Below are 13,841 nucleotides of genomic sequence, written 5' to 3'. Positions count from 1 at the left end.
AAATGTTAACCAATTAAGCTCTTTATCGAAGTCGGTCTGACTGTCTAACGCAAGGGAGTGGCAAAAGGTAGTGGCTGGACTGATCTCGGCAAAGTCCATAAATTTTAATATAATAACTTTAAAAATACTCTTCATTTTGTAAAACGGATCTGTTTTCACTAGCTGTATAGCATTCCACAATCATACTCTGGTGACCCTTTGTGTAAGTGGTAATTTGCCGTCATGAGACTTTACTAGTTCCGTCTGACTTCGGTAAGACCATTAAAATAAGTGTGAAGACTATTTATATAATCTATTTTTTTCAGCAGGCGCAGCAGCGGGCGACCAGTCAACCCTGAAAGTCCACTTGCCTAATGGGGGCTTCAATGTGGTGCGAGCATCAGCCGACGAGGATGTGAGATCAGTGCTCCGATTGCTGGCCGCGAGGCTGGCAGCTGGAGACAGGGTCTACGCCAGTTGCTATGCTCTGAGGGCTAGAAGACTCACTACTGGGAAGGTATGATTTAGTTGCATTCATATTTAATTGAACCATCCTTGAACTAAGTCACCATTATTTTGGCTTCTTTCGGACAGATCTTCTTTCCAAGATAACCTCAGGCGGACCTCGGCTCCTCTCCATGGAGAGCGAAGCCAAGACAAACGCCAGGACGATGATGAGGATCAGATCATTATGTTTTGGAAAACCCAAGTCTTTCCTACACTAAAAAGATTTGGGTTTGCCCGAAGTAGCCGTAGCCTGCAATAATTCCTATGTATTGTCATGTTTTGCCAGGAAAGTAGTACTTTTAGACGGTCCTCGTCTCTTTCCTCATGGAGGATGCAGTTGCGATGATAATTGGAGTCATTCTTCTACACTCTATTCTGAAGACCTAATTCATTTATTTTTGTAAGACATAGGTAACAAAAAGTTGGTACAGTAAAATACAAACAAGCTCACTATGCTGCGCCGTCAGGTCTTTAGGTTTAAGATCTTTATTCTCATTATTCGTTTCTCGTTCTCATATTAGTCTCGTGTACTTAAAGATAATGTTTCTGAAATGTATTCCAGATCCGATGGATCCACCAGGACACACCAGTGTCGGAGTTGCTCAGCAAATGGCCGGCCAGCGAGTGGCGACTAGAGCTCAGGGTGCGGTACCTACCCGCCAACCTGAGGGATCTGTGCGACTCCGACCGCGTCACTTTCCACTATTACTATGACCAGGTAAGTTAACATGCAATTTGTGTTTTCTTTTCGTCGTCTGTATAAAAAATTGTCTTTGGCCAGACGTGTATTCTTAATAAAGTGGCCGTGGGAAGTTGTTTGTGGTTTTTGCGATCCTCCATTTATATATATTTAAGGCACTGCGTGTACACCTAGATGATTTGATGCGATTTTTTATCTGCCCTGAGAATATTAAGCAAAGTTACTGCAACTACACGATAGCATTAGCTTATTAAATAGAGATAGAAGTTTTATTTCGAATGACATATAAACATTGAGAGAAATAATGTTAAATCTTCTGGAAACCACACATCTACAAATTTAGCAATATAATTAATTATATGTAAATTCTGCGTATATTTATATGTGGTTGCGATTGCGTTCAGTCATCGAATATCGTGATGCTAACATACGCGAATCGAATGTCGGATGTCATTCAACACTATGCATTAAATGCTCACATAAGCAGCTAACTTAAAGATACTACAGAAAGCAAAGATAAGCTATTATTATCATCTATATGCGTTCTCTTTCTATCACTTTTATACAAATCAGAAGATAAGTTAAATTTTAGATTTTCATACATACATACATAAAATCACGCCTCTTTCCCTAGACTCTTTCTCTTTCCTTTCTTTAGATTTTCATCTGAGCAATGTTTTTATTATTATTCAGTAAATGTCAAAGAATTAACTATATATAAAAAAAAATAATATGACTTATTAAATTTATGATATAGATCATTTGACATATAAGCAATATTTTCCCCCTGAGGTATGTAAGACTAAGTGTGTGTATATTCAAGGGGTCAATAAATCTACAAAAAAAGTCATAAAATACATTATGTCTTATTGTCCAAATGATCAATATGTCCAGATGTTTAGAATTAATAATTTTAATTAGAGAATTTTGCAATTTGCAGGTGCGACATGACTACCTCAACGCCAATCATCCTATGGTAGACCAGGATTTGGCGATACAAATATGCTGTTTAGAAATAAAGTGAGTGTTGGGATCATCATAGACGCCTTTAGAATTTAATTTCATTCGTATTTAACAATTTTATCATCCCTTGGAATTTGTCTCCGTTGAGTTCTTTTTGGGGAGGCGAATGGGCTTATGACCACTATTTAGGTGTAAAAGAAAATTTATTGGATGAGATTTTAGCCTGCATACATACATACACACTTATGGTCACGTCTATATCCCTTGCGGGGTAGACAGAGCCAAAAGTCTTGAAAAGACTGAATGGCCATGTTCAGCTATTTGGCTTAACGATAGAATTGAGATTCAACTAGTGACAGGTTGCTAGCCCATCGCCTAAAAAAGAATCCCAAGTTTGTAAGCCTATCCCTTAGTCACCTTTTACGACATCAATGGGAAAGAGATGGAGTGGTCCTATTCTTTTTTGTATTGGTGCCGGGAACCACACATTTTAGCTTGCTCTGAAATCCGTAACTATACTGAAGTATAGGTAAGATAGTTACATGAAGCGTCTCCCGTCTGACTAGTGAACAGGAGAGCCTAACCCACCGTAAATCATGGTGCATATTCAGCTGCCTAAATGTACAGGTTTCTTCACGAGGCTTCCCCATGCCGTTAAGGGTATCAGTTATTTTTCAAGTTAATCTAACCCGGAAAGGGGTCTAAAATATAACTAACTCAGAAAAAAATTCAAACTCTCAAAGTTTATTATTCGATTTTGTTGCAGGTACTTCTGTAAGGATAACCAGATATCCCTGGACAAGAAGTCCAACATAGAATACCTGGAGAAAGAGTTCGGCCTACACAAGTTCCTTCCCAAATCCGTACTAGACGCCATTAAACCCAAAGTGCTGAAGAAGGCCATTCAGCAGCAGTTTAAGAAGGTTTGTTGAGGGAAATATTTTTTTATATACAAAATACCTACATACTCGTACAATCCGTGTCTTCCAATATCCTGATATAATCTTATTAATGCAAGGCCACTGCTTTGGAGTTTTTCGTCAGATAATGCTACTTTTATTCTTAATTTTTCTATAGCCTATTATGAGTGAACTATATTATGAGAGAGAGGGGCTTACTTTTTGCCTCTTTCTTTCATAACATATTTATTTGCAAATCTAAATACAATGTAATTTCGGTTTATCTGATCACAAATAAATCAAACTTCTCAACGTTGTCTTGAGCTTTACAATGAAAATGGGAGTGAAACAGTGTCTTGTACCTGTTTTCCAAACTAATCGAACCCCATATCCCTAAGTACACCCGGGAACACGCAAAGATAAGAAGAAGAGAGAGCTCAAAGAAATACTTTACATACATACATATGATCACGTCTATATCCCTAGCGGGGTAGACAGAGCCACCAGTCTTGAAAAGACTGAATGGCCACGTTCAGCTATTTGGCTTAGTGATAGAATTGAGATTCAAATAGTGACAGGTTGCTAGTCCATCGCCTAAAAGAGGAATCCCAAGTTTATAAGCCTATCCCTTAGTCGCCTTTTACGACATCCGTGGGAAAGAGATGGAGTGGTCCTATTCTTTTTTGTAATGGTGCCGGGAACCACACGGCACTGCCGGGAACCACACGGCACACAAGAAATAGTTTAAAAATCCACAATAATGTTGGTTTTCAGGTGGCCGGTCTCAGCGACACGGAGTGCATGTTGAAATACTTGGAGACGATGCACACGCACTACGGCTACGACCGGGAGACGTTCACGGGCGCGCTCGGCACCGAGTGGGCCATACCCGTCGAGTTGGCTATAGGCCCTGACATTGGTCAGTCAGTTTTTTTTTTAATTTATTTTTTGTTTCATTTTAAGTTTGTTTTTTTTTTTCATTTGAATAAAAAGGATTTTTCTTTAGCTTCCTGGTTTGTGTGCTATTTGATGCATTGGTCAGTCAGTGAGTTTGTTTGAAATACCTTGACGTTTTTAAGTTATTGGTTTACATACATACATACATAAAATCACGCCTCTTTCCCGGAGGGGTAGGCAGAGGTTTAATACCACTTAATAAAGTTTTTGTTTGTAATACTTACCGAATTGAAACAAATATCAACACACACATGTGGATGAAGCGAAGGAAGTATGTAGAGATTCTTGGCAAGTGGAAAGAGGTAGTCTCTGCCTACCACTCCGGGAAAGAGGCGTGATTTTATGTATGTATGTATGCATCAACACACAAATTTATTTAAGCTGCGTTCATGAGACAAAGTTTTTAAGATTGTAGTAAAAAAGAAATAAGTATGAGCCTGAAAGGACGAGGTCTACAAGCGAGAACTGGAATGAATCAGGCTAAAGTTCGTATAGGCACCGATCTTGATGGTGGAAATAGTTTTTAAAAAAACATGCACAAGCCTTTTGTTGAGTTTTATGACCTTGAGCTCTTGCTATCCCGTACGATAAAGACGGACTTATCCCAATCAGGGATCAACCATTGAACAATTGAAAGGAGATTCATATAATAATTATGTGAGCTATGTAAGAGATAAATATTTAGAAACAATATAATTTTTTCACTTTCAGACATTTCATACGTATCACACAAGGCGGGCGAGCCGGCGACTTATTCTAAAATCGCGTCGTTCTGCGACATCGTGGCGGTGCAAACGCTCAAGTCCAACTGTTCGCAACAATCGCAAACGCAGGTACAGCTGTAACTACTTACGATTAGAAGTCAAATTGCAAAATTACCCAGATTTACTATATAATAAAAATGATTTCGAGCATGCATGCATTCTTTTCATTTCAAGTACAAAATAGCTGTATAAAATTACGATTCAGAATAAGAACGAAAATTTCGACCAAATACCTACTGAGATTTGGAATGCGGAGACACCAAATTCGAAATGCGACAGCCAATAACAGACGCCCGCGTTCTTGATTGGCTGGAAATATTTTGTTGACTATTTTAAATTGAATTCCGAGATAATAAAGATTTGAAATGAAAAGATTTCATGTATAAAAGCTCTAAATCAATGTTATTGCTTTAATTTGTCCGTAATTACCAAATACTCAATTTCTTGGGCATTTATTCTGAAAAAATATAATTAGTTGCTGTTTATCAATCATACATGGTTGTTTGATCATTTAACCGTATCATATACACTCGGGATATACTGATTACGGTTTTATTACTTTGTTTTATTTTATGTATTTGTGAGAATTTTATAAAATGTATATATGAAATTTCAGAGTGGTTCTTGCGGCAAAGCGGCGCTGCAGTTGAGAGTGAAGGGGGCCACGGAGACGCTGACGATCACGTGCAGCAGTGTTGAGGTACATTTAATCATTTATTTATTCCTTGAATATGTTCACAATATACAAAGGTCTCACACACATCACTACAATCATCATTATAATCCATTTGTTATGATCATGATGGTCTTTATAAGAAAATCTGCAAAATAACACTTAGATTAGATTGACCTAGCCCAAAAATAAGCTCAAGACATAGCCTTGTTTTTAATGGATACTAACTTATCGACAAACAGGTTGTCTCAGGCATAAGCACACTACCGCTGCGCCACAGAGGCCGTGATAAACCTTGTGGGCGGATTAGTTACTGTATGAATGTGGATGAAGCGAAGGAAGTATGCAGAGATCGTGGCAAGTGGAAAGAGGTGGTCTCTGCCTACAAGAAAGTGGGAAAGAGTGTGAGTGATTTTATGTATGTATGTATGTATTCATCCATACAAAATTTTACCAACATCGACTTGGCATTTACCGGTAAAAGCGTATCATAAAAACTTTATAATATAAATCTGCATACTATGGTTGTATGGAAGTATATTACCCAAAAATATCTATAGTTAAGAGTTTCTTTATCATATTTTATACTTGTTTAATCTTATAACATGTTTGAATCTTATTTTAACATGTTATCGATATTGATTTCAGGCTGCAGAGAGTTTGGCGGACCTGGTGGACGGCTACTGCAGATTAGTGACAGACTCTCAAACCTCACTATGGAACAGAACAAGTGAGTTACAATAAAAAAGATGTAGATTTTATTTCACACGAAGATAGATATTTTTTAATAGCAACTTTTTCAGACTGGTCATTAAAAATAATAATTCTTATTTGGTTATAGACATTTTATTCTCATAATAGAATCTAGAACTTCACTTATAATGAGAACTTACAAGTTAACATTTGGCGGACGCTTTCAGAAGTCGATAGGCAGACATTTTATGCAATTAAAATAATATTAGCTCAGTTTTGCGTGAACTAAAAGTTGAAATATTTAAAAATATACGACTCATTTCCTGGACTAAATCTTTTATATTTTAAGCCAAAGAAAGAATACACCAATAAAAGTCAATAATTGTTTAAGACTTGTGTCTTCAATAAATTCTTTTTCTTTTTATAATAATTTCATTACATATTTCCTTTCTCTTTTTTTTCAAGCAACCATATGGAAATCTCTCAACTGTCAATGTAAAAGTAAGTTCTGTAGTAAGTAGTGTCGTTTGTGTGTGCCTGTTAAGTAGACTTAGTGCTAGCTAGACCTATAATAATTACTAGGACTTTTACTAAGGGCTTCGCATCTGGGAAATTTCAGAAATTATAGAAGCTATGAAACCGAATGAATAAATAGTAAATTATGTTGATGGCTGAAACAGGAATGAGTTTGTGTAAAGTGAACCTTTATCTATGCTATACTTTTTGCCTCTGCCTATATACATTCAAATATACACATATATCAAGTCTGTATCTATTGCAAGGTAGACAAGGGCCACGCTTACCTGACTGGCAGATGTTTGTCAAACCGTAATCAAAGCTTGTGAGTTTACTTGTTAGAAACGTCTCTTATCCGTGTAATAGCGAGTATGAATTACATTTGTGGAAAGTATTGGCAAGTGGAAAGAGGTAGTCTCTGCCTACCCCTTCGGGAAAGAGACGTGACTTTATGTATGTATGTATGTTTGTATGAATTACATTGTATTTCAGCGGAAATGAGCAGCAGTTCCTCGGAAGGCAAGACGAGTTCGTGGGAGGCGAACACGGCGACGCTGCTCTCTGAGGACTACGCGGAAATCGTAGACGACGACGCTGACTACTCTACGCCGGCAGGTGAGGGGATGTTGAGAAAATCACTTTACTACGTGACATTCATTACACTCATACATTAGAAAGTAAATTCCTCCGTGTGTAATTATGCGATTATCTCGGAGATTTGTCAATGAACAAAATGTTTGAAAGAGGGTTTTCTGAGGAAGGTTAAGGTTAATGTTGCCGGGGCGTATCGCTAGTTGGAAATAAAATAAAGCAGTGTGTGCATTTTCCATTATTTCATACATTTTTCCATACCATGATTGTAAATCGCTTCGTACTGCTCTCATCTTTGCATGAAAAATGACGTGAAAAAATGCATACGAAGGCCTATTTTCTGCATATAAATTTTAATTTAATGATAATTTTCTCAGTGATTTACCTTGACCTTGTTCGTTTCTCCCACGTTTTACCTAACACAATCATATTGTTTCAGTGCGCGACTACGAACTGGTACGCAATCAGATCGAGCTGACGGGTATCATTGGGGAAGGGCAGTTTGGAGACGTTCACAAAGGTACGACCGTTTTAAGAAAGAAGATGAACCTCTGCAGAAAATACGAGTACTTTATATTTTTAGGAACGATGGTTTATGGTATTTTGTCTTTCTTTCAGTACGACGTGTTCTTAATTGTGTCTTGAATTGTTTGTCCTCTTCAGCAGGTAGATAGATAAAGAAACTATTGCAACGATAAAATATGATCATAAAAACAAGGTATGGGGTACAAAGGCGGATTTATCGCTAAATCAATATTGTCCAGTCAACCTTAAGGTGGTAGGAAACTGAAACATAAGGCGGCATAGATATGAGTTATATAATAAAGTACTGCTTTAATCCGCTATGATTCGTAATCTTCAAGGCTTCGCATCTTCCGTTCCTTTTCACTTAAATGAGAGGCAATGTTATAAGACCCTATGCTCCACGTTACAGAGGTGAAGCCGTAATTGACTCTAAAGCCAGGAAAAAAATCTTATAAGCTAAATAAATCGATTTAAACGAATCTAGAAGAAATACATTACGTGTTCGTTTTACAGGCACATGCCGAGTGACGTCAGCCAACCACCCGTCGTTGCGGCGTCAATTGGCCCAGCAGAAACAACAAGGGAAATGTTCCGGAGGGGAGTACGTGCTGCCCGTAGCCGTGAAGACGTGCAAGATGGACGCCGACCTTGACACCGCTGAGAAATTCCTGGAAGAAGCCTGTGAGTTTGCAATTAAATCTAACAAGGTGAACCAATCATGGGGCTTTGCTTCTCTTTTTAAATCAACCATTCCTGAATTAAAAATTATGTAATTCGTTTTCATTTCTGAATTAACTTTAATCCCCAAGGATATAATGCATTAATTATCTTACCCTACCATCATTGTTTTGCACTACATCTTTATATCAACATAATTATGAAGCGCCACGTTTAATCTAAAAGTTATATTGCATTATTATTTTCAAAATACTGAAAAACAACCTTATCCGCAGATATAATGCAGCAATTCTCCCATCCTCACATCATCGGCCTGGTGGGCGTATGTAGCAGCCCCCCCATCTGGATCGTGATGGAGCTGGCTACGCTCGGGGAGATGAGGGCGTATCTACAGCAAAACGCAAGAAGGTAACTATTAGCTTGTAGACTATAAAAATCGGATAATAATTTAATTTTCTGTGTAAAGTAAAATATGTATTCAATACATTAGAATATCTTTTTTTTTATAAAGTTTATCTGTGTCGCCTTCCAAAACCTGATGCGTTTTCAATTAATCAGTAAGAATTGTTTTTCTATATATTTATATACATATACTATTATATTCTATATACTATTTTTTCTTTTTCTTTTACCACAAAATCTTTATATTGTTACTAGGCTAGAAACGTGCACCCTGGTACTGTACATCTACCAGCTATCAACAGCGCTCAGTTACCTGGAAAGCAAAAAGTTCGTGCACAGAGACATTGCCGCGAGAAACGTTCTGGTATCCACGCCTACTTGCGTCAAGGTAAACTGCTTCGATCATAATGTGCGTGTACTATTGTATAGTTCTATGTGTCTTTATGCTATTGTACTGAACACCGTCGTATTGGTTTGAATGCGGTGTTAGAATCGATATTCTAGCACTGCATTCAAAGGTCGGGTCAAGAGTACCCGAAACCTTGCATGAAGAGAGTTATGAATGAAGTTTGCAATTTGTTACCGTTTTTTCTGCACTGATGCTTTGAAAGCGGTAGTAACTTAGTTTTAAGTAATTTTTTGACGTCACCCAATGCTGTGAAACCAAAAGATATGAAAATTATTAAGTGGGTGTAAAAATGTCACGTTATAATGAATAAAAATTATGAATTTAAATTTGTCACCCTTGCTATATACTAGTAGGTTTGGTTCCTTCATCGGATAATCAGTTTATTATTTACAATATCTTAACTAGAATTAAGACAATTTGGCTTGAGACATGAACTGAGATATCTTAAAATGGGCCAAGTCCACGAGACCTTAAAATCTCTACCATCAACAGTATTTTTATAAATTTTCTCTCTCATTCTAGCTGGCAGATTTCGGTCTCTCTAAGATGGTGGACGACAAGTCTTACTACAAGGCGTCCCGCGGGAAACTACCAATAAAGTGGATGGCGCCGGAGTCAATCAACTTTAGGCGATTTACATCAGCTTCTGACGTTTGGATGTTTGGTAAGATTGTGTTTGTTAACAAACTCTTACTCGAGACTTTGTACGCGCATAAAGATTATTTCCCTTTGTAAATGCTTAACACCTCTTCCCAGGAGGGGTGGACAGAGCCTACATATTTTTATTTGTCACAATTCAATCTTTTTTAAACTTTCGAACTGACCTTTGAAAAAACGTCCGCGATTCGATCTAGATAAGTTTGTAAATAATACATAAAATAAAATAAATAAATAACTATGTACGGGACAAATTACACAGATTGAGTTAGTCTCGAAGTGAGTTCGAGACTTGTGTTACAAGATACTAACCCAACGATAAATAAATACTTTTAAAGATACACATCCAAAACCCAGGTCAATCAGGGAATATTAGTTTCTCATCATGCCCTGGCCGGGATTCGTACCCGGAGCCTTCGGTGTCACAGACTAACTGCGTCACAGAGGCTGTCACTTAAAACATTTCCATCTTACTCTATCGTTGTTTTTAATTTATACTATAGTATTAAATATAGTAGTTATAATTAGATTTAAGTGATGTGACGTCAATAAGTGATACCTTGTATCCTAAATAAATCTATTCTATTCTATAAAACTTATTTCAGGTGTATGCATGTGGGAGATCCTCATGTTAGGCGTCAAGCCGTTCATAGGGGTGAAGAATAATGACGTCATCGGTAAACTGGAGAACGGGGAACGCTTGGCCTTACCGCCTAAATGTCCGCCTCGGCTGTACTCGGTGATGTCAAGATGCTGGTCTTATGAGCCTTCGCAGCGGCCCACAGCTCATAGCCTGAAGGAAACGCTCTTGTAAGTAGTTTATACCTTATCGTGATAACAATAAGGGCTACCACAAAAGCTTAAGTCTTATGAGCCTTCGCAGCGACACACAGCTCATAGCTTGAAGGAAACGCTCTTGTAAGTAGTTTATACCTTATTGTGATAACAATAAGGGCTACCATAAACAAAAGCTTAAGTCTTATGAGCCTTCACAGCGACACACAGCTCATAGCCTGAAGGAAACGCTCTTGTAAGTAGTTTATACCTTATCGTGATAACAATAAGAGCTACCACATACAAAAGCTTAAGTGTTATGAGCCTTCGCAGCGGCCCACAGCTCATAGCCTGAAGGAAACGCTCTTGTAAGTAGTTTATACCTTATCGTGATAACAATAAGTGCTACAACAAACAAAAGCTTAAGTGTTATGAGCCTTCGCAGCGACACACAGCTCATAGCCTGAAGGAAACGCTCTTGTAAGTAGTTTATACCTTATTGTGATAACAATAAGTACTACCACAAACAAAAGCTTATGTGTTAGGAGCCTTCGTAGCGATACACAACTTATAGCTTAAGAGAAAGGCACTTGTAAGTAATATCTACCTTATTGTAATAGTAATAAGAACGTTGGTTGTCTTGTGATTTTATGGAGAACGGTTCCTGACTTTGTAGTTGACATCCAATGATGGTTAATATACGAGTACACAGGTATTACGTGCATACATAAAGTCACGTCCTTTCCTTTGCGGGGGTAATCAGAGCAAACAGTCTTGAAAAGGTATAACACATACACAAGTATAACTATCATTAAATTGTTCGGATTTATATTCGGGCAACCTAGTCCTTAAGGATACCAATAAAAAAAACTTGCAAATAAACCTTTTTATACATACTTTAACAATAAAACGGAGGAAAACTATGTATCTCAACCGACCACAAAACTAATTAATTACAAATAAATGTTATATAACAGTGAGATTCTACAAGAAGAGCGCAGTTCAGCGTGGGACACGATGCGACGCGAGAACCGCCGAGTGGCCGCCGCCTCGTGGGGGGACGAACCTCCGCCGAAGCCCAGCCGACCTCAAACCAACCTTACTGGTATGTTACATACATACATACATATGATCACGTCTTTATCCCTTACTGGGTAGACAGAGCCAACAGTCTTGAAAAGACTGATAGGCCACGTTCAGCTGCTTGGCTTGATGATAGAATTGAGATTCAAATAGTAACGGGTTGCTGGCCCATAGCCTAAAAGAAAAATCCCAAGTTTATAAGCCTATCCCTTAGTCGCCTTTTACGACATCCGTGGGAACGAGATGGAGAGGTCCTATTCTTTTTTTTGTTTTTTATTGGTGCCGGGAACCACACGGCACAACTGGTATGTTGTTGTTTTTATTATGAATATTTACATGACAGGTTTGTAAAATGACATGATAGGTGCGGAAAATGATGGTTCACAACAGCGATATGAAGGGTTCTCAGAAGCGACAAGTTCGCACAAATGACAAAATACGCTAACTGTATTTCATTCAATTCCATTCGAAAATTGAAATGTATATCATATAGTACATCAGTTAAATTACATTCACTGCTCATATGTAAGGTACAATATGAACCCTTTCGGACATCGCAATCATTATAATTCGCTAATGCACTAAATTCTCAAACTAACTAACTTTGAGTTACATATCACGGTGAATCCACATGGCGCCGTGTGGTTCCAGGTACCAATACAAAAAAAGAAAATGACTACTCCATCTCTTTCCTGTGGATGTCGTCAAAGGCTACGAATGGGTAGACTAATAAACTTTCTATTCTGCTTTTAGGCCATGGGCTAGCAACTTGTCACTATTTGAATCTCAATTCTATCATCCAGCCAGACGACAGTCTCTTCAAGATTGTTGACTCCCCCGCAAGGGATATAGATATAACTATATGTGTGTATGCATGTATCACGGTGAATTTTCATAATGCCGTGTGGTGGACAGCGGTGGAGCCGGCGGGCGCGCCGGCGCAGGCGGCGGAGGCGGCGCCGCAGACGTACCTGGTGGCGCAGACGCCGCGCGTGCTGGCGCGCCTGCTGCGCGACAACCAGGCGCGCGCGCGCCGGCCGCAGGCCTACACCACGCCCGCCTCGGTATTCAACACCGTCGCCGTCGCCTTCGCCCAAACTCTGCCGGAAACCGACCCCCAGCTCGCGCGCGCCGGCCCCGACGCCGAGCTCGACATGCCGCTGCAAACCGTCCCCATGCCGGTCGCCAGCCTGCACAAACTCGACCCCGTCGTGCCCGAGCACACCGACGAGACGCTGACGGTCGTCGTGGGCGCCAGCTGCGACAACCTGTGTCAGAATCAAACCGAGTCGCCCGCGAATGATGCGGCGTCCCCCCCGCAGAGCGAAGCGGCAGAACCGTACGCTAGTAGGGTTAGATCGCTCGAGAGGAATACTAGGGGCACTCTGTCTACGGCGGAGAGGGCTCCGGTCAGAATGGGGTCGCTAGAACGTAACGCTAGAGGTGGTTTGGCCCATAGGGGCTCTCCAGTTCCGATAGCACCTTTCACGAGGCAGCATTCCGTCCCGGCTTCGCCTCCGCCTAGAAACCGTAGGGAACAAGACGTCGGACAGTTCTCGGTTCAAGGCGCGATCAACGCTCAGTTAGCGGCCAGCGTCGTCAACAAAATGAGGCATCAACCCGAGCCGCCATTGGTCGAGGAAATATACGACTTTGGAGGGGATAATGTCAAAAGTTGCGTAGCGATTGCTGCTCAAAAAGCGATGGCTAAACCCTACCGTCCTCCCACAGCGGGCATGTCCGCTTCCCATCCGACTTCTTACGGCGTCCCGGTGGGCGTCGTTCAGGGTGTTCCGTATTCCCAAAGTCCAAGGAAGCCCAGTAAGCCGCCATTCGTAAGGTCCTCCAGCCCGGTGTACCCTCAGGTGTCTCAGGGTTATATGCCTCAGGGCGTAGGGCCGATGTCGTACGTCCCGCAGCAGGTGTTCAGCTCGCAGGTGGCGGGCGCGCAGCCCATGCTGTACCAGCCCGCGGCCGCGCCGCAGGCTGCGCAGGCGGCGGCCGGCCTCCGCCCGCTGCCCGCGGCGGACGCTCTGAGGCAGGAGCTGGTGCCTCAGGCCGTGCAGGTGAT

The 13,841-nt window shown here is 40.3% G+C and overlaps 1 protein-coding gene across 10 annotated transcripts in view; it reads left to right on the top strand.

The window, feature by feature from the left end:
* Positions 1–13,841, top strand: part of LOC106135942 (focal adhesion kinase 1) — a 120,572-nt gene that overhangs the window by 100,346 nt on the left and 6,385 nt on the right. For 5 of the 10 annotated variants that reach the window (XM_060951116.1, XM_060951114.1, XM_060951113.1 and 2 more), the window contains 18 exons: positions 306–496; positions 1,049–1,204; positions 2,127–2,206; positions 2,916–3,072; positions 3,823–3,967; positions 4,717–4,838; positions 5,386–5,469; positions 6,091–6,172; positions 6,601–6,636; positions 7,144–7,266; positions 7,682–7,762; positions 8,281–8,448; positions 8,721–8,853; positions 9,103–9,235; positions 9,779–9,920; positions 10,519–10,723; positions 11,665–11,792; positions 12,686–12,834. In XM_060951116.1, the coding sequence (XP_060807099.1) occupies positions 306–496; positions 1,049–1,204; positions 2,127–2,206; positions 2,916–3,072; positions 3,823–3,967; positions 4,717–4,838; positions 5,386–5,469; positions 6,091–6,172; positions 6,601–6,636; positions 7,144–7,266; positions 7,682–7,762; positions 8,281–8,448; positions 8,721–8,853; positions 9,103–9,235; positions 9,779–9,920; positions 10,519–10,723; positions 11,665–11,792; positions 12,686–12,834 (2,315 nt within the window). The remainder of the gene's footprint in view (positions 1–305; positions 497–1,048; positions 1,205–2,126; positions 2,207–2,915; positions 3,073–3,822; positions 3,968–4,716; positions 4,839–5,385; positions 5,470–6,090; positions 6,173–6,600; positions 6,637–7,143; positions 7,267–7,681; positions 7,763–8,280; positions 8,449–8,720; positions 8,854–9,102; positions 9,236–9,778; positions 9,921–10,518; positions 10,724–11,664; positions 11,793–12,685; positions 12,835–13,841) is intronic. The other 5 variants (XM_060951117.1, XM_060951115.1, XM_060951110.1 and 2 more) reach the window with 3 other exon arrangements.

The sequence above is a fragment of the Amyelois transitella genome, chromosome 24 (assembly GCF_032362555.1).
Source record: "Amyelois transitella isolate CPQ chromosome 24, ilAmyTran1.1, whole genome shotgun sequence".
Classification (NCBI taxonomy): Eukaryota; Metazoa; Arthropoda; class Insecta; order Lepidoptera; family Pyralidae; genus Amyelois; species Amyelois transitella.
This window is presented reverse-complemented; position numbering and strand designations above follow the sequence as displayed.